Source organism: Argentina silus (assembly GCF_951799395.1).
Source record: "Argentina silus genome assembly, chromosome: 5".
In the NCBI taxonomy this organism is placed as follows: Eukaryota; Metazoa; Chordata; class Actinopteri; order Argentiniformes; family Argentinidae; genus Argentina; species Argentina silus.
In genome coordinates, this window is record NC_139659.1 from 12119184 (window position 1) to 12143656 (window position 24473).

The 24473-nt window shown below is 46.2% G+C and overlaps 1 protein-coding gene across 3 annotated transcripts; it reads right to left on the reverse strand.

The window, feature by feature from the left end:
* Positions 1-6377: 6377 nt before the first annotated feature.
* On the reverse strand, positions 6378-23666 carry tsc1b (TSC complex subunit 1b). 3 transcript variants are annotated; one of them, XM_083669857.1, is made up of 22 exons: positions 23616-23666; positions 20640-20894; positions 20120-20223; positions 19598-19750; positions 19136-19280; positions 18849-19003; positions 18668-18741; positions 18234-18412; positions 17762-17880; positions 16260-16425; positions 15742-15857; positions 15440-15536; positions 15222-15329; positions 14253-14877; positions 13493-13536; positions 11749-11915; positions 11156-11338; positions 10928-11038; positions 10697-10819; positions 10037-10230; positions 9186-9359; positions 6378-8993 (listed from the first exon to the last, which is right to left on the reverse strand). In XM_083669857.1, exons 2-22 carry the CDS (start codon positions 20749-20751, stop codon positions 8273-8275), a joined length of 3870 nt encoding a protein of 1289 aa, XP_083525983.1. In that variant the 5' UTR covers positions 20752-20894; positions 23616-23666; the 3' UTR covers positions 6378-8272. The 3 variants fall into 3 exon arrangements, with proteins under 3 accessions (XP_083525983.1, XP_083525985.1, XP_083525984.1); XM_083669859.1 differs by lacking the exon at positions 6378-8993 and adding an exon at positions 9817-9956 and having other exon boundaries at positions 9256-9359; XM_083669858.1 differs by lacking the exons at positions 6378-8993; positions 9186-9359 and adding an exon at positions 9379-9956.
* Positions 23667-24473: the final 807 nt, after the last annotated feature.

The following is a 24473-nucleotide window of genomic DNA, read 5'->3' on the forward strand; positions in this document are numbered from 1 at the left end:
CTTGTTCCAGCCTTTGATCATCGTTCAGCCAGAGGATTAACATATGCACGCTCTCTCCCACCCTTTGTCGTAGCGCCTGATCATAAATCTATGGCCTCCTCTCTGTCTCTCAGATACGGGACGAGCCGCCAATCAATCGCCGTGCTTATGCCTCTTGTCAAACATGGATGCAAATCGTGGACGGATCTGAGGGAAAAGCCCTCGCTTGTTAAAGCCTGACGGCTGCTGACTCATTACGGCCGGCTCATGCACATGCATGCGCATGCATGAGTCGCAGATGACGCGTGTGAAACATTTTTTTAAATGATGCAGCACAACGAGGAGAGAACGTGAGAGTTGAATTTGAATGAAACCAAACATTGGTTGGTATTGAAATTGTATTTACCTTTTTTTTTTTTAAGATACAAGTAATTACTCATGTTGCAATGTGTAGCTATTAAGCCGGCATCAAAACAGGGAAAACAGGGAGCGAATCAAGTCAATTGCCTGCCAGGCCCGACTGTAGCACAGTTTCCTGGGTCATACTGCTGTAGCTAAAATGGGCCTAATCTAAAAGAGTCTGCAGTGCAGAGGTGACACGAATATACAAATAACTCCAGCCCTTCCTCCTGCCAGGCCTAGCTGTGCAGCAAAGTGCACTAATGACAGTGATTTGGGCCTACAACCACCCCAGTTCGTCTGCACCAGCTTAGGGACCTCCCTTCAAGGGCTGAAGCTCTCTGGGAAGAGCTGAAGACTAACCTGATTGGCTGTGGAACTGGGACACAGAATCCAGTGTGTGTGTGTGTGTGTGTGTGTGTGTGTGTGTGTGTGTGTGTGTGTGTGTGTGTGTGTGTGTGTGTGTGTGTGCGTGTGTGTGTGTGTGTGTGATTGTTTTCATGTTTAGAAACCCTATGATACCTCCATTGGCTACTGGCGTGTGAGTGACCTGACACACCCACACACCCCGCTAGCTGACATTGCCATGCGTATTACGACCTGATTAGACATCAGTGTGTGTTAGCTGAGATGCCCAACATCTTGGCCTAAATACTGTAAAACGCTCTCATGGCTAACCTTGTGTTTGTACACCTGTTCTCAAGTCACGCACCAATTAGCCATGGACTTTTTGATACACAGGGGCTTCCACAGTGCACCATTTTCATTCAGCCTGGCAACAGAACATCAGGAATGGAACCCTTAAGCATTTCAAGGCAGCCAGAGCCACATGCAGCGAATGAAAATACACTAACAACAGGAGCCGACTCAGTTTGGCTACAAATTCCAGTAAAAGGAAGGAGGGAGGGAGGGAGGGAGAAAGCCCAAACTGTACTGTGAGTTCTCCTCCTCATCAACAAGCAGGTCTGAGCCGGGCAATGAGCAGAGCGACCCACGAGGTGCTGGAGCTGAGGCCCTATTAAAAACCAGGAGCCCAGCTTGCTGTAAGGACGCACGTCTTCTCGCTGTGGAAAAACCAATCCGCTCGCCCCAACAGCGAGACAATCAGCCGTGCGCTGCGCGGGGTGAGACAGGGATGACCTGCTGTTTCCTACACAGCAGAGGTGAGGCCGGCTCTACACACTGATGAGCGCTTCCACAAACATCAAACGGGTCGCGGCAGACCTCCCGGTGACCTCCCTCCACTAGGCCTGTCTCCAGCTCTCTGCTGTTATTTGGGGGTTGATGTGGGAGGACGGATCGGCAAATATCGACCATGGTGTGCTCCGTAAAATTCTCCCTCCAGGTTTGAGAGGTGATTATAGGCCCAGGCCCAGCTGATGCAGTGTTCTGTGAGTGTTTGTGTGTGTGTGTGTGTGTGTGTGTGTGTGTGTGTGTGTGTGTGTGTGTGTGTGTGTGTGTGTGTGTTTGTGCGTGTGTGTGTGTGTGTGTGTGTGTGTGTGTGTGTGTGTGTGTTTGTTGTATGTGCGTGCGTGCGTGTGTGTGTGTGTGTGTGTGTGTGTGTGTGTGTGTGTGTGTGTGTGCACAACCTGAGGCTCCTTGTTTCAGAGAGGCCTGGAAGGGCAGCTTTTACTCCAATAACAGATGCTGCTTCCACCCAACACTGTTCCAACCATCCACCAGAGAAGGACAAAAGAGGACAAGAACAGGCGTTTAGAAAATAGGTTAAGCACTGAGAATAATGCATACAAATCCCAATCATGAAAATTCAAATGATTTGGACCCATTCCTTCCAACCATCCCCCTTTACTCATGTGCCTTCTGTTGAAACAGGGCCTCACAACTCCCCATAAAAGACGGTTTTGAAAGCAGGCTGCAGATCCAGAGTGTTTGCATTAGGAATGGGGCGTTATTAATTAAGGTTGTGGGGTAGGTAGAGTTTTTGACAGGGGCTCCCGAGTGGCAAGCGGTGTGGATTTTGGCGCTGACCCGGCCCAGCGGGGGTACGCGCAGCGTCTTTGAGGGGAGAGGGGAGGGGGGAGGGGGGAGGGGGGGGCAGAGAGGGAAGGGGGGTGGGGGGGTGGGGGGGTTGGGGAGGAGGGGGGGCTGTGGTGGAAGAGAGCGAGGGGTGGAGGGCTGGCTCCATGCCGACAGCCAGGCCTGCCACGTCTGCGCGCCCGCTTTGAAGTGTCACCTTGAGGGAAGAGCCGATGGCCGGGAAGCAGGGAGGGAGGGAGCCGCGGAAAGGAGTGGCACTCTTGGCATTGCCAGACACGGTGCTTTAATATTACATGGGCTCCCGTCCATCTCTGTACACACTCAGGACATTCCTTCTGCTTGATTTAGTTTGAAAGTAGATCCTTGGGTTTTTTTTTCTGTCGCCATGCTGTGGGCCAACACCTGTGCAGGTTTTGTGATCATTCTCGCCTGAGCAAATGTCAAGCGCTCACGACAGAAGAACTTCAGCTAGAGCCACCATTATGGAACAAATGCATAGATGTATGACTTGATTTTTTTTTTTTTTAGCTGTTCCTTCAGTGCATATTACTACTGAAGCTGGTTATGAACCTGCTTGGACTAGACACTTCATATCTAGTATTGGCTGCTTGTCAAGGCAATATCAAGGCAAATGTACTCATTGCAAGCTGGGTTGATATGTCTGTTAACCCAAACAGAATCCCTCCTGGTGATGTAAAATGGTAAATGAATATTGCCCAGATCAGTGCTTTCTTCATGAAAATTAGAAGATGGAAAACACATCCTTTCAAAATCTTTTAGCAATCTTCCAACGGCCTGCCCTCCTGCTAAGACTGTGTGTTGTATAGCAGAGTAGAATGTCAAGCATGGTGTCAATCAATACACTGCTTCTGTGAGGGGGGGAGGGGGGGGGGGTACAGTGGCTTCCCGATATGAGAAGAGTTAATAGAGAATGAGGAAAGAGGTGTTTTGAAGTGAGGAAATGTCTGAAGAAAAAAACACACACTTTCTACCCACTTTAACAACCGTCCCAGTTCACAAATAGCAGTTTTAACTCCCCTGATTAGCACTGACATCTGCAGCCTTTCATCTCTCCCTCCATCTTGTTTTTTTAATCAGATTAACCCAAACGGGCATCCTTTAATGGCCTCTTTTTTAAGGAAAGCTGAAAGAGGAAAGATAATTAAAATAATTAAACCACTGGGATTGGCCCGTGCATGCTCATCTCTCTCTCTCTCTCTCTCTCTCTCTCTCTCTCTCTCTCTCTCTCTTTTCTTTTCTTCTCTCCTTTTTTAAGTTTTTGAATCTGCTTTGCTTACTGATTCAAAAGAGAGAGAGAGAGAGAGAGAGAGAGAGAGAGAGAGAGAGAGAGAGAGAGACAGCCTCACCACACTCATTTAATTGCATTAACTTGCCTCTCTGAGGTCCAATTTTTCCTCTAAAAACAGCAGCCAATGTACAATCTGATATGGAGGTGCATGTCAGTTGTCTAAATTTGAAAGTGGGGGGGAGGGCACATGTATAAACAGACTTTATAGTGCATATTTATTTAGTCTATTTTAGTGTGTTTTGCATAAGGCCTTACATAAAAAAAAGGGAAAAAAGTCTCCTCTTTAATGATTATTTATTCATGGACTTTTAAGCTTTTAATGAGGACAAATGAAGACGTTTTCCAGAGTGTCAGTATGTAGTATGCTTACCAAAAATGTTCTTGTTTAGCATTTTTCTTCTTCCAGTATGTGTCCGTGTGGAATAAACACAAACATTTAAATATAACTAGGCTTTTGGAGTGAGACTTTAAGCAATCGTGATTTAACTTGATTCTGTGTAAATACCTCTTCTTAAATACTTCCATATCAATTCTGATCAAATGATGATACTTATATAACCAGTACTTTATTTTCTGACCTTACATTCTACTTCTATGAATGTAGATGACTGATTGCAGTAATCCAAGTGATATTGCTCTGGTTGCCAGTGCAATGGAAGGAATGAACCATCTCAATCTCATTACCGTAATAGGATATACCGTAGTCCTCTGACTGCAGTCTTTTCAAACAAACTCTTACTGAGGGAAACTCTACTGGAAAATGGGTCGTTCAAAGGATGTTCCTTTGGCATTAAAAATGTCATTATGGTCCCTTAACTTAGAAGAAAAGTAATATAATATGTCCATTGCCACTGGATTTGAATTTGTTAACTATGGACGACATAAATCAAGCAGTTCATTGCGCCAATGTGTTATAAGAATGATGTATGTTATATAGGACCCCTGTCCTGTAGAGAAAGAGAGAGAACTTCTATCTATAAATTAAATATGCAATTATATTTTCTATTGATCACACTAGCACATGAACATTCATGTAATGTAATGTAATTCATGTAGTGTATGAATTTCAGATTTTTCATTGAAAATAGAGAAAAGATTTGTGAAATGTGTATATAGTGACAAATTCAAAGTTGTTTTCAGGTTCTAAAAATATATATTATTTAATATTCCAACTTTTCTCTTTCTGTCAAGAATAATGCATCTAGTCAGTGCATGAGGACTTCACTGTTAGCAAGAGATATGCGATCTCCTAGGAGCTCAATTCTAACTTTGCCTAGCCCACGTCTTTTCTCTGCAACACTTTTCCTCATTTAGATCATTTTCACAGGGCTTCATTTCAAGTTGGCAAAAAAGGAAGAATCCCTTTGCTGGAAATACTTAAGATTTATATTTAAATTTTCATGGAATCTTTGAGAACATTGAGGAGCAATTTCACATTTGCACTGACATCTAATTTCTCAAGTAGAGTCTGAAATCACAAATTGCCAAGGATTCCCTCTGTGCCCAATTATCCTGCATCAATTTCCCTGACCCTGTGGAGTACTGGTAAATTAATCATACCACTTTTTTTTTACTCACTCATGAAATACATATGCACACGTTTGATAAACTAATCATACTTGCTCGGTTATACTCACAATGAACTCCTTTCCAGAAGTGATATAAGAAATAGCAGCATTAACACAGGGAACTGAGAGTTGACAACAGACACACACACGCAGGCATGCATGTTTGCACGTACACAAACACACACACATACACAATAACAATTTGTATTAAATCATGGTCACCATCCAAGTCATAGCATTGCACTTAATATTTGATATGTATTAGAAGATATGTAAATAAATAAGCTCAGGGAACAGAGATGGAAGCAGAGGAAGTGGGTGCTTAGTGAGGTGACGTGTAACCTATTTGGAGCTTTGCTGAGGTATTCTGGGAATATGTCTATCTCAGTATGTTTATCCAGTACAAGGCTTCAACATTCAATGTTGTTTCTTTTTAAAAACCATTTCCACTTCCTTAAATCTGACCAATAACCATACAATATTAATATAATTGCACTTTAATATCTCCTTATAAATATGACATTAATTAACCTTAGCTATACGATAATTGCCTCGGGGCTTGTTACCTCCAATCATCAACCACATTTTCCAAACTCCCTTACCTGTTGATCGAAACGCCACAAGAAACAGTTGGGTATTTGGAGCAACAGTGCTCCCTAGTGGGGAAAGGGGGTACAGACCCTTTTTGAAATCAAGCCTTTTTTTTTTTTTTTTTTTTTTTTTTTTTAAATAATACCGAGTTGAGACAGGTAGAGGTCAAGTTGAAAGCACAAGCTAACTCAGTCTAAACTGGAAAATGTGTGATATGTGCAAAAGAGAAATTCTCCAATTCCAGCAGTCACTTGATACCCCCAGAATATCTACAATTAGGGTTAGGGTTACGATTACAGTATTACGATTATGATTACAGTAGCTGCCAGATGAAACATAAGTGGAACTAGCATGTGGTACCATACGTGGGACTTCTACCTGTTGTGATGACTGTGTTTATACTTGACTGGTAGGTCTACTGAGGAGCATATGCTTAATGTAGGCTAGGCTTATATGCTGTATGTCAACATTACAGTGAGCATCAAGGTGAGTATAAAATAACACAAAGAAAAACACACAAGACACGCAGAAGATCTGTAGTGCAAAACATTGAAGACAATTTTTATTTTTTATTGTTCACAGTTAAACACAAGCAACTGCTTTTAAGAACTTTCTCTGTTTTTTGCCTTTTTTTCTCAAAACGTCCAGCTCCAAAAGGAGTCCCAAGTTCTTCAAGCTCTCCAGCCAGTTCACGCTGATTGTACCTTCTTCTATCTTGGTTTGTTGTAGTTTCTACTGTTGGCATTTTTAAAGTGGATTGTTGAACATGCTTTAGATAGCAAGGCAGAGGGAATGACAGCGGAAGTTCCCAGTGGACAACAGGATTTGTATACCGTTCATGAAAACATGGAAGAACAGAACTTTCAAACAAACTTCACATCAAAACATAGTTCTTCCACTTTGTTGCCGAAAAGAAACGGGAGGCAATTCGAAGTCTGATGACTGCCATAGCTTATCTGTAGGGAAGGAAGGAGAACTAAACTAACTTGGCAGACTCATTTTCCTCTCTTTTCACACTCACCCTATCTATGACAAGAGGTTACTTCGACACAGGAATGTGCTTGAACCTTGCGAGAGACCCATACACACACATATCAACTTGGGAAGGATAACTTGTTATTTTGAAGTGGTGGGATTCAGCATCTGATTCAAATGTTTGGCACTTTCAAAGTGTGTTTTCTTCATCTGTACAGCCTTGAGGTGAACACAAACAGAAACTGTTGCCTCATACTGGTCGGTGTGTTGTAAACTATGTGTCAGAATGATTACCAGAGCATGAATCTGGATTGAATTTAGGATATGTTTTTATCATGAGCAACATTCATTGTTCGAGTGAGGAGACCAACGGAATATCTGACATTTTCACCCCCCCCCCCCCATTCAACAATTCGATAATACAGATCATTAGTTTCAGTAACAACCCATCCTTTCATCATTACTGGAAAAGCAAGGGAAGTATTAGTGACCCCAACCTTATTTCTTCTACAGGTTGCAAAGTATAACATAGACGAGGGAATGATGAAATAATAAATACTATAATTTAAAAAAAAAACTAAATTTTGCATGTTTTTTTTTCCGATTACAACTTGACTGAAACAACATACAATGACATGCATACATACTCACATACTTTACACATCTGCAAACAAACTCACCAGTCTATCGCTCTCTTTCTCTTTCTCACACACACACACACACACACACACACACAGCTGTGCAGAAATGGATGATTTCAGCGTGGAAAAGCGGTTCATCTTCCAAGTTTATCCTACAAAGCAACAGTCAAACTCCCAGGTTTATTCCCAAGCATATCAGGGGAGTTGGAGTCATGGACAACCCCACACTTGGCACAACTACTCCCCAAAGTCTAACCCCCCCCTGACCCCCCATTCACGTAACATCAGTACAGGTGCTCAAGAGGGACAATCAGTCCATCAATACAAAAACATACCTTTCCTCTTACACACACACACAAAATACTAATATATAACAATGCTAACAGAATCTGTGAGTCTCTCTTCCTTAGTGTTTCATACTTGACTAATTTGCTTTGATGCAGGGGTTTTTTCTCATAAAACCCAAGATGAAGTAACAGATTTGGAAATGATGAATGTTCATTTATGGTGTCATGGAATGTAACCAGAGCTACCCTCCCTATTCAAACCTTCCTTCCCATCTTAACATTTCAGAGGGAACCAAATCAACCACAGTGGTTCAAATCCTGTTGTCCGCTCAAGGAAATGGAACAAATAACACTGAATTCAAAAGAGTTAAACTTTAACTTAAACTCTTTTACTGTTCTATGCATGTAGCGCTCTCTGCAGCCACTCTTCCAACTCCTTTCTTCTCTCCTCTCCTCTCCTCTCCTCTCCTCTCCTCTCCTCTCCTCTCCTCTCCTCTCCTCTCCTCTCCTCCAGTTCAGTGTCTCTTAACTGTGCTCGTGATGTGTTTCGTTATAGTCCATGATCCTTAGTTGTTGCTGCTGCCTGGGTCGCCTTGCGCTGGCCGCTGCCGTTGCCGCCCCCCCCCCTCCTCCTCCCCCCGCCCCAGTCTTCCTCCTGGGGCTCTCTGGGTTGTTGACCCTCTGCTTGGTTACAGGGGGGAGCTCCTTGGTGGGCACAGTGAGAGGGGAACCCTGTGCAGGGACAGGGATCGGAGCTGGGACAGGGGGAGGGACGAGGGCAGGATCAGGGTCAGGAGGAGCAGGGCTGGGGGGGGCCTTCCCCTGGGAGGGCTCCACACACAGCACAGTCTTCAGGCCCTGGGAGAGGCCGGCCAGGCGGGGCAGGGGCATCTCCTCGTCACACTGGCTCTCGCTCTTGTTCCGGAACAGCTCCCGCGCCCTCATGCCCAGGAAGCTCTTGGCGCTGGGGTAAGAGCCCGAGGTGAGGGGGGCGTCGAGGGGCGCATCGGCTGCGTGGGGGCCGTGGGGACAGGACAAGGAGGGCTCCACCAGGAGGGGTGGGGGGACGTCCTCCTGGGTGCCGTTGACCGAGGTGGGGGTCTTGGAGGAGTTCGCCTTCGGTTGCCCTGGCGATAAAGTGCTGCCATTGCCCCGCGGGGACTGTGGTGGTCTGGCGTCCGAGCCCTCGGCGGCGCCGGCTCTCTCTAGTCCATCTGGCACCATCACACTGCCATCGCCATAAAGACTATTAACACACAGACACATAAGCAATCAAACGAACAATGTTTTATTAGCCATACAAATCAATTGAATCAACTTTTGGAATGTTGTAATTTTTGCACCCCCCCTAACCCTAACCCCCCCCCCCCCCCATGCATCCACGCACGTCATTAACCAACTGTAACTTGATCATAACTAGTTATGAGTGCTGTCTCACCTAGACTCCATAGAAGCGTCCACCTTACTGCTGCCCCCTGCTGCTGAGGCGGTGGCACCGCATGCAGGCCCCTCCATCTCCAGCCTGCTGTAGAGCTGCAGCAGCTCAGTCTGGAGGAGCTGGGTCACTCTCCTCTGGGCTTCGTACCTACTCTCTGAGGCCTGTAGCTCCCCCCTGGAGACAGGCGCATTCCCAGGTTCAAATAACACACACGTAGGAGAGATCAAACACAAGCTACCCGCTCATACACACAGACCAGGGGAGGCTGGTGGAGGTAGAAATTGGAGGACGGGCACTTTGTAATGCATGGAATGGAATGAGGAACGGGGAATCAAAACACACCACATCCTGTCCTCCGATTTCTACCTCCACCTGCCTGCCCCTGACACAAATATAGATACTGTAGGGACATAAAACCCAAGATGAAGTAACAGATTTAGAAATGATGGGGTAATGTTCATTCATGGTGTTATGGAATGTAACCAGAGCTACCCTCCCTATTCAAACCTTCCTTCCCATCTTAACATTTCAGAGTGAACCAAATCCATCACAGTGGTTCAAATCCTGTTCAAATCCTGGAACAAATAACACTGAATTCAAAAGAGTTAAACTTTAACTTAAACTCTTTTACTGTTCTATGCATGTAGCGCTCTCTGCAGCCACTCTTCCAACTCCTTTCTTCTCTTCTCTTCTCCTCTCCTCTCCTCTCTTCTCCTCTCCTCTCCTGTCCTCTCTTCTCCTCTCCTCCTTTCGTCTCTTCTCCTCTCCTCTCTATAAATATATAAATATTTGAAAGACTACTAATCTACTAAACAAGTCTCAATGCCTTGTACACCTCTAAATCTACATACTTGGCCTGGCCTTTAACATCCTCCAAGAACTTCTTCTGCTCTACGATGAGATGTTCCTTCTTGGAGAGATGCGTGTCCATCTCCCCAACCCTTTGCTGCGCCACCTCCATCTTCTGTCCCTGCATCAGCAGGCTCAGCCTCAGTCTCTCCACCTCCTTCCCCAAGGTTACATGCACCATCAGGAATTCAGGCGACTACAGAGAGAGAGAGAGAGAGAGAGAGAGAGAGAGAGAGTGAGAGAGAGAGAGAGAGAGACAGAGAAGGTGGAGGTTGATAGCAGAATGTTAAAACGAGTTTGGTAACAATACCATCGCTCAACGCTGTGTACCACACTCACCGAGCACTTTATTAGAACACTAAACAATTTTTATTTTTTATTGTTCACAGTTAAACACAAGCAACTGCTTTTAAGAACTTTCTGTTTTTTGCCTTTTTTTCTCAAAACATCCAGCTCCAAGAGCAGTCCCAAGTTCTTCAAGCTCTCCAGCCAGTTCACACTAACTGTACCTTCTTCTATCTTGGTTTGTTGTAGTTTCTACTGTTGGCAGAGTCTCCTCACACCCTCACCCTGTCCCTCTTCTCCTCCCTCAGTATGCCTTCTCTGGGCCTCACTGCACCCCTCCCTCCATTCCTCCCTCCATCCCTCCGGCCCCCCCCTACCTTGGCGTTGTGGGGGCCCGTGTGCTGCCGCTGCTGCGGGTTCAGCTTGTGGACCTCCTGCAGGAGCAGCAGCTGCTTGTTCAGGAAGCTCATATGCTGCTGGGTGCTCTCACTGGTGCTCAGCTGAAGGACACACAGGACAACCAATGAGAACAGAGAAACAACAGGAAACCCTAGTATAAAAAAATAAATAAAAATAAAAATAAAATCTAGGTCTCTTAGGAAGCTTACCTTGATGGTCATCTGGTTGAGTAAGTGGTTGGTGTGGCAGACCTTGTTGTTGGCCCTCTGTAGATCGGCCTCCATTTCACCCATCCTCTTCTGATACTCCTGTAACTTGCTCTGGAGACCACATTCATTTATGAGAGAGCGTTTAATTGACTTCAACTGTGTGTGTGTGTGTGTGTGTGTGTGTGTGTGTGTGTGTGTGTGTGTGTGTGTGTGTGTGTGTGTGTGTACCTGCAGCTCCTGGTTCTTGGTGTAGTACTCGTCCCTGCCCTGCTGCAGCTGGCGGACCTGGCTGTGCAGCCTGGTGACCACCGTCTCCCTGTCGTCCCACAGCTGGCGGTACCTCTGCTGCTCCACCTGCAGGCTCTCCCTCAGGGACAGGTTGTCCACACTCTGCAGGTTCAGCTGGTCCTTCTGGAGGGGTTACACACACAGGACACATACGGTACAGTAGAAAGAGAGAATGAGAGAGTCTGCTCACTGACTGGTACTCTAAAGACTCTATCGGTTCATTCTATTATAACAATGATTGATTTCGCAGTTCGTAGGATGCTTTCTGACTTTCAAATAGTCTATTTGACTTTCAAATCATCACCCGTATGTGTGAGAAGGTGACAGTGAGAAACAGCAAAGTCAAAGTGAGCGAACCAAAACTATTACAAGCTCTGGATCAAGTCCAACAACTGTTTTGTGAAACAAATTTTCTTCACCAACATCTTCTCCTCATCTCCTCATCTCAGCCAAAAACCACACAGCGGTTTTTTTAGTTTTTTTTTACCTTCAAAAAGTGGGACGCATTTGGGGAAAGGAGTGGGGTGCGTTACCATGGCGTTGTTCTGCTCCTCGAGCGCGGTGGCGTTGATGATGCGGCGCAGTAGGCGGCGGTTGCGGACGGCGTGCTGCTCTCTCTTGTAGCGCTCGTACAGCAGCTGGTTGTGCAGCAGGAGCAGCTGGCTGCGCAACGTGTGCAGCTCGTCCAACGGAGCTGAGCCTAGAGAGGGGGGGGGGGGGGGGGGGGCAGCGGTGGCGGGGAGGGAGGGGGCGGTAGAGGTTTAATAAAAATCATGATCATGGATTTATAGTCACAGAGAGATAATGTGGAAAAACAGATTGCGTTCATTTGGTTCCTCTCTGAAGATCTCAAAGAACTTTTGCGCATCGGGGTTGACTGTAGAAGTTGTGGTTTACAGCAGGTCAGGTGAACCGACAGCCCCTGACGACGGCTTCGAGTTTGCTTTCTTGACGTTGTACAACTAGTATTGACCGATCCATATGCACATATATCTCCTCATGCTATTCTCTGTTATACCACCAACGCACTAAATCAAGTACTATTTCAGACATTCAGAAGCCTTCGTATTTATAATACCTGTTATTTATGTATGAGAGTAGCAGGCTTCATCACTACAGTACGGTGTGTAGCAACACTGTCATACGGAGAAGAGAAGAACAACAGGGAAACGAGGGGATGGACCAGAAGATATACATCTACTGGATGACAACATACACCAAGGCCTGGAGTTCCAGAAGCCTTACATAAGTCAACCACAACTTATTTTTGGAGTTTCTCTCTCTCTCACACACAATCAAAAATACATTACTTCTAGAACTTACATAACCAGAAAGGGCTTATTCAATTCCAATGCTATAACTTGGCAGAGAGTTTTGGCAAAAAAACACAAGGCACTTCTACCGTGATCAGCAGCTGGAGATGATTAGCCTGAGAGCCTTGTGAGGGAGGGAGTCAGGATCTCACATAGCTGAGGTGATCCCAACCAAATCAACTGGGCCTATCTCTGCCTGTTATTAGGCTAGTAGGATGGCTAGGGATAGGCTTTTAGGCTAGGCTATTAGGCTAGTAGGATGGCTAGGGACAGGCTATTAGGCTAAGCTATTGGGTCACTAGGATGGCTAGGGATAGGCTATTAGGCTAGGCTATTAAGTTACTAGGATGGCTAGGGATAGGCTAGGCTATTGGGCTACTAGGAGGCTAGGGATAGGTTATTAGGCTAGGCTATTGGGTCACTAGGATGGCTAGGGATAGGCTATTAGGCTAGGCTATTAAGTTACTAGGATGGATAGGGACAGGCTATTAGGCTAGGCTATTATGCTACTAGGATGGCTAGGGACAGGCTATTAGGCTACTACATATGGAGAGTGAGAATATGCCAAATGCCCTCTCTCCCATTGGATTTAGGTCCGCTATATTTTATTCCCATTCTTTCGTTTCACTGCACTGTTGAGAGGCAGCTTGCCAAAAGCATTTCATTGTACTTGTTGTTACATTGTTTACTGCTGTATCCTGTGCATATGATAAATGCACATTTGATTTGGCTGCTTTCATAGAGCGCATTCATACATCATACAGTACATCCTCCCTGTGTGTTTAGGAGTGATAGTGAAACATGGGGCTCTACAATTGACACGAGTCACACTGTAAGTTCTACAGTAAATACACCTCTGTAGGCCTGAAATGACTGTGTAGTGCACAGCGGTGTATTTCACCAGTGTTCTCTGTTGCAGTGAAACTACAGTGTGGGCTGCTGTGCTTTTGTGTTTGTTGTTTACCTCCAAAGTGCGTCCAGTCAGCTGACTTGCTTGGCAAAGGTAATCTGTAAGAGAGAGAGAGTCATGATGGTTAAAAACAGGTTTGCGTTCAACAAGGTCAGCAGTGGGACAGCCCATCTGACTCCAGTATCCATATATAGACATGAATGGGGAGAAAGATCCCAGTCTCCCCTCCCTCCCCATCTGGACTCAGAGACGCACCTTTCTCTCTATGGGCTCTCTGTCTTAGTCAATTACATTCCCTCAAGCAGGGCATGGCCTGCTATTCAGCTCTGTGGAAGATACTGAAAGGTGGGGGCGGCGGGGGATGAAATGAGCAAAGCCAGATTGTTCTGTGCAGAGCTCAAACTCTGCTGACACTGTCTCTGCTGTTGTATTACTGGCTCAGGGACGACGGTGTGTGTGTGTGTGTGTGTGTGTGTGTGTGTGTGTGTGTGTGTGTGTGTGTGTGTGTGTGTGCGTGTGTGTGTGTGCGTGTGTGTGTGTGTGGAGGGGGGGGGTGTCACACAATGCCTGTAGTTGTTCTCAACTGAGCGTTTCCGTGGGCCAGGGCAATGGACTGGAAACGGCCCAACCCAGTTCTGCACACTGAGGGTTTCAGATCAAAACTGCTCTGGCCTTTTCTTTCCTTCAACACATCCATAGAAAACATTCATGTTCTGGTACTATGAACTATATACATGAACTATATGGTTTGACGACCACCGGTCAGCATGAAGTTGGTCAGACAGGTTGTTGTGATTTGACTCTGGCCCCTCACCTCTTGAGCAACTTGTCGTGTACGTCACTCCCCTGCTGAACGAGGCGATCCAGCACCTCCAGAGGAGAGGCCGACACCGCCCCTTCAACCTCCTCCTGCTCCCCGTCCTCCAGCCCAGCTTCCCGTCGAGACTGCCTCTCCAAGGAAGCCCTGTGCACCGCCTCTGAGGTCTTCTTGCTGACAAAGAGGGACGCCGCCCTGGGCAAAGCCAGGTCAAACAGGGCCTCGTAGGGCAGGGAGGGGTTCTTGCAGGGGCTGGGGGAGAAGAGGCTGAACTTGGCCACATCGTCCTCTGGGGCCGAGGGGCTCTGGTGGAACTGGCCCAGGGTCGGGTGTTCAATCGGAGTGAAGACGGGCTGGAAGGACCAGGACTGCTCCAGGTTGGAAGGCCGGTTGTCCCCCCCTCCACCACCGCCAGCCCCCGGTGTACTTTCTCCTTTGTCAGGTGTGGACACTGCGTTGTGGAGGTCCCTGGCTGGGCCGCTCGGCTGGGGGTTGGACAGGGGCTTCTCCTGGGTGCCCGTCAGGGTCTCGGTGGTGCGGTAGAAGGGGGAGTCGAAGCCCCTCAGGCCGGCCGGGTCACGCTTGTCCTCGGTGATCTTCAGTAGCTCCTCTGTGATGGCAGCTGGAGGAAACAAGGGAACATGAGGAGGCCTGGAGCAGAGCAAGCTTGTACACTTTGTGTCATTGGCACCGTATGACTAGTTATCTATCTGGCATGAGTCACAGAAGGAGATGTTAATGTTTATCTCTCATTAGTTTTTATTACCCAACGTAAAATTTAATTTAAGCCAGTCAACTAACTTCCTCCAAATTTCCTAGCGTTATTATTCTCAAATGATTCCCTCAATTCTCCATACGCCCACTCCCTTGACCCCAAAACTTGATCTTGTTTGAGGACCACCACCACCTCCCCCACTCGACCACCACCACCTCCACCACTTGACCACCACCACTCAGTGGACTCACCCTCGTCCCTCTCTTTCTCTGTTCTCAGCTGCAGCTCCAGCTCCTGCTCCTTCATAAAGACCGAAAGCTGTGTCAGCGTCATGGAAACCGTCTCGCTATCACCTGCATCTGATGAAAAGAGTACAGCCAATGAACACGCAGCGATAAGAAAGTGAGTGCCATATTCAAAATATGGAATGGGACGATCCTACCGAGCGAACGTCTGCATGATAACTAACCTCTGTTGTTGACAACCTCTCCTCCTCCTTTGTCGAGCTCTCTGATTGGTTCCTGCCTCACCAGCAGAGGTTTGGAGGATTCCACTGGTCGATCATCCTGAAAATGAACAGTATTGTTATTATCATACTCTACATGGGGAGGCTGGTGGAGGTAGATATCAGAGGACTGGCACATTGTAATGCATGGAACGGAATGAGGAATGGAATCAAACACAACGTCCAATGAGCCTGTGCTACCATTTCTACCTCCTCTGTACTGTACATAGGGCAGTAATGAGCAGTGTGCATGGATGATGGCCTACCTTTCGTGGCGGACTGGCGGTGTTGGAGGGCAGGGAGATGATGGGGAAGTCGTCAGAGAGGCTGGGGGGCGGGGAGGAGGTTGCAGGGGTGCTGGAGGCTGGCGTTCCTTTCCCACCTGCGTTGAGAGAAAACAACAAACAAACAAAAGACAACATGAGAAACATCCAATCACTGGAAACAAAGAAGGGCTGCATGCTGTTTATCGTACTAACTGACGGATAACAAGCAGTTTATCTGACATAAAATAAAGCCAAGTCCAGGATGAAATTGCATTTTCAATGGCGACTGTTATTTGAAAATGATTTTTCTTGTATGTATGATTGCAGTATACAGGCAGGCCTGTATATGAATGTATAATTCATTTTGTATAATTCATTTTGCATATATTTCTCATCTGAATACCTGTACATTTGTGATTTGTCTTTTTCCATTTTCCCATAATAAAATTCTTATCATCAAAAAAAAGTAAATGATTTTTCTAGCGACTACTATGTTGTAATCGTGGACTTCTTCTCACCTGATGTGCTGTGGAGGCGGCCGGGGAGGTGAGAGGCACTATGGGATAGCTCTGAATTGGGTGACATGCCCCTAGAGGAGGGGGGCGTGGTCATGCCACACTGGGAGGAGGGGCTCCACAGAGGGTCCTTCCCCCCATAGGAGGAGTTAAGGTCACAGCTAGAGTTCTGGGGAAGGCAAACACAAAGTGCACAAAATAAGGAAAGAGACCTCAATAAATACAATACTCTTTTCACAGACGACGCTGTATCACAACATCTTATATGGGCATTCTGAGGTGGAGACCCCCCTCTTCTTTGATACACAGAGGACTCAAATTCTATTGAGCCTGAGAAAGCTCCTCCCTCATCCTCACGGTGCTGTTTTTCATTTTCATCCTAGAGTTGTCTACGGAAGCGAGCTAGTTCGTTAAAAGTTTGCAATGAAAATGTCCAAGTTATAACCCTAAACGTAACCCTAATTTCTAAATGGGTGTGCTCGCTTGTGGTATCTTATTGGTGCTGTGACCTGTCAGTGATTTCATTTTGAACATCAACAGCCCACCCACTGACTGCTCAGCTCACCCTCTGACTGCTCAGTTACCACTGAACAAGCTATGTTAGACAGACTCTGGAGTGTGGAGAGTACAGAGTGCTCTCAGTCTGTCCTCGAGAGACTAGGTACTGTAAAGTCAACGCAGAAACTAAGAAACAGCCCGTTATGTCCTCTAAATTATCCACTTCTTATTTGGCACTGGATAGATCTAATATACCCCCCCCCCTCCATGTAGAAATGACCACTACTTCTACAGCAATTTGAGGCCAATTGACAACACTGATAATTTGTTTGTGCTCCATTGTCTATTAAAATGAGTGGGCCTTCATTGTTTTCCATGGCTTCAGTTGTGCCGGGTCAGATCAGTGCTCTACATAAATGAGTCCCCAGACAGACGAAACCCTGGGGGCTGAACAACACCAGGACCCCCTGCTTGGGCGGCTCAGAAATAGAGGGGGACAGACAGCGTCACCAGGGCAACCAAGCCCTGTCGCAGACCACAGTGGGGTGGCAGGGCGTGAGGGGCATGTTATTCTGCTTTTTAAGGCCTGACATGACCGCCCACAAGCCAGCCAGCTCGCCAGCTCCAATGACTCAAGGTCTCTCCTCGCTCTCCCTCCCTCCCTCCCTCCCTCCCTCGCTCTGCAGCACAGCACTCCCTCCTCTCTTCTCTGGAAACAAGGGGGCGATTCATAGACCCAGAGGGGAGGGGTGGGAGGTGGGGGGGGGGTTCAGGGACAAGCGATTGACTAACAGCGTCTGACACAGCCGATATATGTCAAGTGTAAACAACACCCTCTGCAAAACAACACGAAGTGAATAGAGAGGCAGCAGACGACAGCCCACTCGGGCGCTGGCCTCCAGCAAAGGAGGGCTTCCCAGGGCAAACCTGTGGCAAACTGATATGGGGGTCAGGACAGTACAGTGACATGTTAATAATCCTACTATTTATCAGTATTGAGGTCTTACCTGTCGTCTGGAGGTCTGTGGGCTGCGATAGGAGGACTGGGTCCCTGAGAGAGGGGGTAAGGACAGGGGAGGGGGTAACGGCTGCCGGGGGGTGGAGAAGGGGGTCGAAGAGGAGCTCCCTGTTGACAGCCAGGGGAGAGAAACAGTCTTGAAACAGTCTGAGACTCCCTTTCAGATTCATGTGTTGAACCGCCATTCATTCTCCCTTGTTATCAACAGCATCTAGCTAATGTGTCACATTCTTTCATTTGATTGATGACTGTCTGTGGATTCTCACATGACTCAATGAAAAAAAAAAAAAAAAAAAACACATTTCGGTCATGAGCACATGAATCACATATTCAGTGACCAAACCGGTTTAATCATCATCATCATCACATCATTCACATCCACCAATGGGAGCTCAGGGGTAAAGGTGTGTGTGTGTGTGTGTGGGGGGGGGGGGGGGGGGGGGGGGGGGGAGTGCTCTGACCGTAGCTGCTCTGGAAGTCTGTGTAGGGGCTGGATGTGCAGTCTTGTGGGCGGAGCTGCAGGTGAGGGTACAAGTTCTCAGGCATGGTGGCATAGCCCTCCTCACACGAAGCCTCCTTGGGGTCCAGAGACACTTTGGCACATTCTATGACGATGTCATGGATCTCAAACCTCTTCCACCTGTGGAGGGAAAGGATGGGATCTCTCTCTCCTCAACTTCGCTCTTTACTTACTATTTACCAAGCGTTTCACTATGTCAGGTGCGGCTGTATGCGATACATGACAAATACAATTTGATTTGATTTGGAACCCCCAACAAACAAAACCAGGCTGTATCATAATGTTTTCCGTACAAAAGGTAGAATTGTACACAAGGGAATGTGACAAATAACATGAGCGTTTCTTCGAAAGACATGAGGACTGTGAATCACATACCTGGTGGGATCAAGCTCATGGTCCTTGGTTCCAGTCACTAGTTCAGGGTGTATACGGACATGCTCCAGCATTGGCTGCAAAAAAAATGAGGACATTGATTGAACACCTACCTAAAGACAACTCAATACACAACGTACCGAAAATGAATGGTAAAAAAAAATAATGCAACAGCCTCTCTCACCTTCACTACCTCATCAAAGGTCTCCATGTTCTCCTTCATGCTGTAGTGGGAGCGCAGGTAGGACACAAAGTTACAGGGGTACATGCCGTAGAGGCGGTGGAAGAGAGAGTAGACACTGGCGTGCAGGTGGATGAGATACACCTCTGAGATGTGTCCTGAGGGAGGAAAGAGGAACAAGCACAAAACATGACGGAAGAGGCAGCCATTTTAACCCAATACATTATCTTTGTAACATCTGTATCTGCTGTTAGCGCTCAGTGCTGTTCGTACGACCTGCTACAACGCACCTGGGTTCTTCAGGTTCCAGGAGGCCAGGCGGCCGAAGATGTCAAAGAACTCATACAGGTGTTGTTTGCCAGCCTGGGGGATCATGGGTAGCAGAGTGATCAGCACCAGGACTCCAGTTATGAGAACCACCACGTCGGAATCCGTCTGTACGAGACAGAGAAGGGAGGGAAACAGAAACACATGAAATAGATGTCAATCTATCAACTATAATAGATGCAATATATCAACAATCCCATGGCTTCACATGACTGGAGAAAAAAAAGAGCTTGTGGGGTTTTTTTTTTATTGGCTAACCCACAATAGAAGTGTCATTGTCATGTCATCTCTGTGCAATAGCTGCTCTTGAAATTGAGACCGACAACACTTATCTTGAAGGTAAAAACAATTTGCACCAAGATGAGAGGTGCAGGACCGGGACACTTGAATTCTATGGATAAATGGCCTCTTTCTCTCTATCGTACCTTGAGGCATTTGAGCAGCGAGACCAGCAGTGGGTAGCGGGCGATCTTGTGGATCCAGGACGGCTGCTTGCGGACGACGTGTCCCAGGAGTGTGAGGGTGGGCAGCCGGCAGGCCTGTCTGGTCATGCACTCGTTCATCTTGTCCAGGAGGTGCTATAGTGGACAAATACAAACAATTAAAATAATATTGGGCTTTGACACACTCACACTTATTCAGTCTTACTCAATACTATAATAATATATGCCATTTAGCTGACACTTTTATCCAAGGAGACTTACATTGCAGTGAGTGCATACATTTTTCAGTATATATGGTCCCAGCAGGAATCAATCCCACAACCTAAGCATTGTTAGAGCCATGCTCTACCAACTGAGCCACAGAGGACCACAATACAATGTTTTAGGGTTTTATTGAGTTGTGGGGGAAAAAAACTGTGGTGAGGTAATGGAGGGTCACTGTTTTCAGAAACAGAGGGAAGGAAGTGATTGGGTTTTTTTACAGGGTTGCTAGGCAACTCTCACCTTATCATGCGGCTCTCTGACTGATGAGAGGATATGCATGGCCTGGGCGGAGTTGGTCTCCAGGAAGTAATCCACTAGTCCGTTCAGCAGCATGGACCCTCGCTCTGAGGGGAGAGGAGGAGCACAACATAGAAATAGAATTAGTCAGAAGCTAAAGTCTAGTTACTCTCAGGTTAGTCTCATTCCCAGACACTTCCGCCACAAGTCTGGTGGACCAACGCATCAAACTTGGCCTTCATTAAGCCAATAGAAAAACTGTTGAAAACGGATGGGGCATAGCCATTGGCTTTACTTCGCATCAATCATATCCCACAGCACTCCCCCCCCACCCAGTGCTTGCACACCACACGTTTCTGATTCGGAGCTACGCGTCACAACCATGTGATTCACCGAAATCAAAGAGAGAGATTTTCTTTGACACTTTTGCCCTGTAGGACTACTTTCTCACAGCCGAAGATGTGTGCCAAGAGAGCCAACAACAAGAAACTACCCCCCTAAGGGAAGTCAAGCCCTTACTTACCAGTGCTAAGGTGCTCATTGATAAGGCCTTTAATCTCCTCCAGTTGTCGCAGGTCGGAGGTCTCCAGGAGATGGAGGAGGTCCCCCACGTTGGGCGGCTGCTCCCTGGCCATGGTGGCAGTGGTGGAGGTGGAGGCAGCAGGTCTCTATCGAGGCCTGAGGGGGGCAGGGAGGGGTCCCGGTCGTCTCTCTCACAGCGTCCTGCCCTGCCTGGAGGGGTCCCTGGGCCACCCGCCAATACAGTCTCCAGGCACCACTGCAGGCCAACCACAATAGAACAGAGGTCAAACCTTCAGCAAGTGACAGTGATACAACGGCAGTGATACTGTTCAAAAAGGTTGAAAAGTAGGAACCAGCTCAAAATATGACTAGCATTCTATCAGCCACAGTAGAGCAAGTCATAGGGGGGTGTATGGTTAAATGATTTCGCAAGAGCTCAGGACATTGCATCAGCGCTGTTATGACCACGTATCAACCAATTTGTGTGTTGTGGTTAGAATGATGTAGTGGAAGCCAAGAATACAGGTGACTTTTTTCAAACATGAATCATGCTAACAGGGTAAATGTAACAAAATGCAACTCTTGGAAATGCAGTTTAAATTAAATCAGAGTGAGGTATTTAGTCTAGCCTATATTAGGCTAGCTACAATGCAGTTCCTATAAGTGCCATAGATAGACATAAATAAGGAAATATACCTGATACCTTTTCATATGGAAATGTGAAATCTAGCACAAATAGGCCAGTTTCAAAGCAATGTGAAATGCAGTGTGAAAAATTCAATGAAATTGCTTTGACCACACTTGGCCCACTGAAACAGATAAAAACCTAATCTCAATCCTCTCCGCGTGATATCTGAGCTCACCATAAGGCATTTAGACAACCATGATTAGGGCCCAGGCTAATACAAGTGAACAAGACAGAAGAAAAAAATCATCTCCTCTCAATATAGCCTACAACAGATAGCTAGGCTAATAATACAAAGTTTGTCATAATACTCCTGACAGTGTTTTAACGTGACATCGTTCCCTCTCGGTGAGTGACTCAACCCTTCACAGTAAACAGAGGGGCCCTATGAGGCTTCCAAATCTCCAGCCGACGAGTCGGCATAAATAATCGTGATGGACAGGTCATTATAGCCAGGGTGTCCAGGCCGAGCTAATGCTCTAACAGGAGTAATGAATCAGCGGGAAGAGGTCTCAACACTCAGACTCTCCTCTCAACGTCCACGCTACACAGTCTAATGAAGTCAAGACCGCAACATGAGCCTACCCAACACCAGCTGAGAGCAACCATAAATCAGTTAGTCTGTATTAATAGGCCTAGTACGCTCATTGCAGATCTCTCAATTGTGCCACACCTTCTACTAACCTATGCTGCAGAGAACAGCAAGCTGTGTTAATTGTTTTCTTAAATCCTTATCCTATTCAATATCTAACGATAAGCTTACAGTACCACCTGAAGGTAAATAACAAAGGCCCACAGAACTGCCTAGGTCTATGTTGTTACTTGTTCCTTTCTGTTACACAATAGACTATTAGAAATGAGTATATGTCCCCTCTCTGATCCTCCTCTTGCCTCAGTCTTTACTGTGTGGCCCTGCTTGAAAGGTTGAGGTAGTCTCACAACTGTAAGACACCACTGACTCTCACTGAGGAGGCCGGTTGCTTCACACACAGTGAAACAGAGCTCTCTCCCTCAGTTAATCTTCAATCAGCAGGTATCAATCAGCCCCTTTGTCTTGGGGGTTGGTTTGGGTTGAAATTGAGTGTGTTTGTGAGCGTCTTCCAGGGCCAGGGCCAGCATCAGCAGCACAAACAGGAACAACCCTTAGTGTGACCTCAAGCTGCAGCTTCTGGCAGCTCTGGAGGACACAAAGAACCTTTATGCGGGCCATTCACTTCCATGTAAACACTGGAAATTACATTTGGCTGTGTACAAGCCGTTAAGCACCACCCTCATTCTCTCACTCACAAATAATTTCACACACGGACACACTTAGCTAAATCCATTTGGAAGCATTTTATAGGCCAGTTCTATGGACTCAACAGGACCAAAAGCTTTATAGTTAAGGGTTAAGATAATTTCCTATCAGCTACTGGTCTCAAACCAGTGACAGTGAGAGACCCTAGATTTTGTAATGTGCTCTCCACAAGTCAATGGACTTGATGCTCAGGAGGGACAATATGCAAAGGTGGACCTCAAATACAATGAAATGAGAAGGCCTATGCAATTTGAGGAGAGTAGAAAACATTTGAAAAACATGAATGATATTGTGATGGCAAAGCAAGTCGTGTTAGTCATTCAGGCACCAAAGAATGCATTAGCTAAAACTCACCTCGCCATAACATCAGTAGGTAACAAAACTGACTGCAGTGCAACTATGAGAAATCAAATTTGAAGAGATGTGTGACGCCTACGCAGAAAGCTTTGCTAAACGAGATGCAGAAAGTGCAAGAAGTTGCAGTAAAATAGCAAATGCCTTGACACATTCATGACTATTTTCACCTGCAACTGACAATAAGGCTAAGCTCACTAATTCACTATTGAACTTCAATGACAGCCAGCTTCTTTGCTGTGTCGCCAGAGCAAGCAGTTACGAGCTGTAGCTATCTGGAATGACCACTGTCGTAAACAACTCAGAGAACAATGGGCAGGGTTCGGTTTGCTTTATCCGATTATCTTTACCGGAATTTTTCTTGGCAAGTTGAATACCATTACAAGATGCATGGACGTGAAAGTATGACTCAAACCATCATTGTCAGCATCCATAGAGTAGATAACGGGTATTAGCTGTCACTCCAAAAAAACAAGTCACAATTTTATCGACAGCTAGGAGGAGGAAAAAATTCATTCATTTGACAATCATGAAGGAGCGTTATAAATTCACAGCTATGCACACGCCTTATATAAACAGTATAATTACGTTTTAAATTCACCGTTAGATATTTAAATACATCAATAAATGGACCTGTTTACCTGTTAGAGTAGCTGCACTCCACAGGGCGCCGCCATCTTGAACACCTCACAGCCCATCCCTCTGCAGTCAGCCTCCGCTGCCTTGGACGAAAAGTAATCCCCGAGCCCCCCCAGAACATGCAATTGCTCACTGACGAGTCTACTGGGCCAAATAATGCCACATTTGCTCTGCTACAAATACTTCTATTCAGATATAATCATATTTCAATGCACAACACCCTCATTTCCTCATGTCACAGGAAACTATGGATTGTTTTTCTCATGTGTGGAGGGATGAGTTTATGAGTAATGCGGTTTCGCGTGACTCAGGTAGTTAGCGCATGCGCTCAAAAGAGATATGATAGGAAATTGTGGGCACTGAACTGGGATCAGGACCATTCTTTGAGCAGAAAATATTTAGCAAATGTAGCATTTTTATGATTATTTGCAATATTAGTCATTCCTTATTCCTTGTTTAACCCTTTGCGAACTAATTGCAATTAAACCATATTGCCATGTAGCAAATAAAGATGAGCTATTTGCTAGATAATACAAAGGCTACATTGTGTCTACTAGAAGTAATAAGCAAGATAGCCCTGTGAATCTTTGCAACTACACCATGCTCACCCATTCAATCCATCCACACTCACTTCATTCACACCTTGTTGTAAGAGGTGGCCCAGAATGTTCTCCACAGAGGTCCTGAGGCGTTTGCTCCACTGACTTGATCGGCCAAAACGTACGTGTTTAAAATGTGAAATTGTAAGTGCTTTTGTGTTGGCCTAGACTCCACATCACTTGATTAATTCAACCTCATCTTGGAAAGTGCATGGTATTAGGCCTATGTGAGTCAGTGCACAATGTAGTTTATTAATTTGT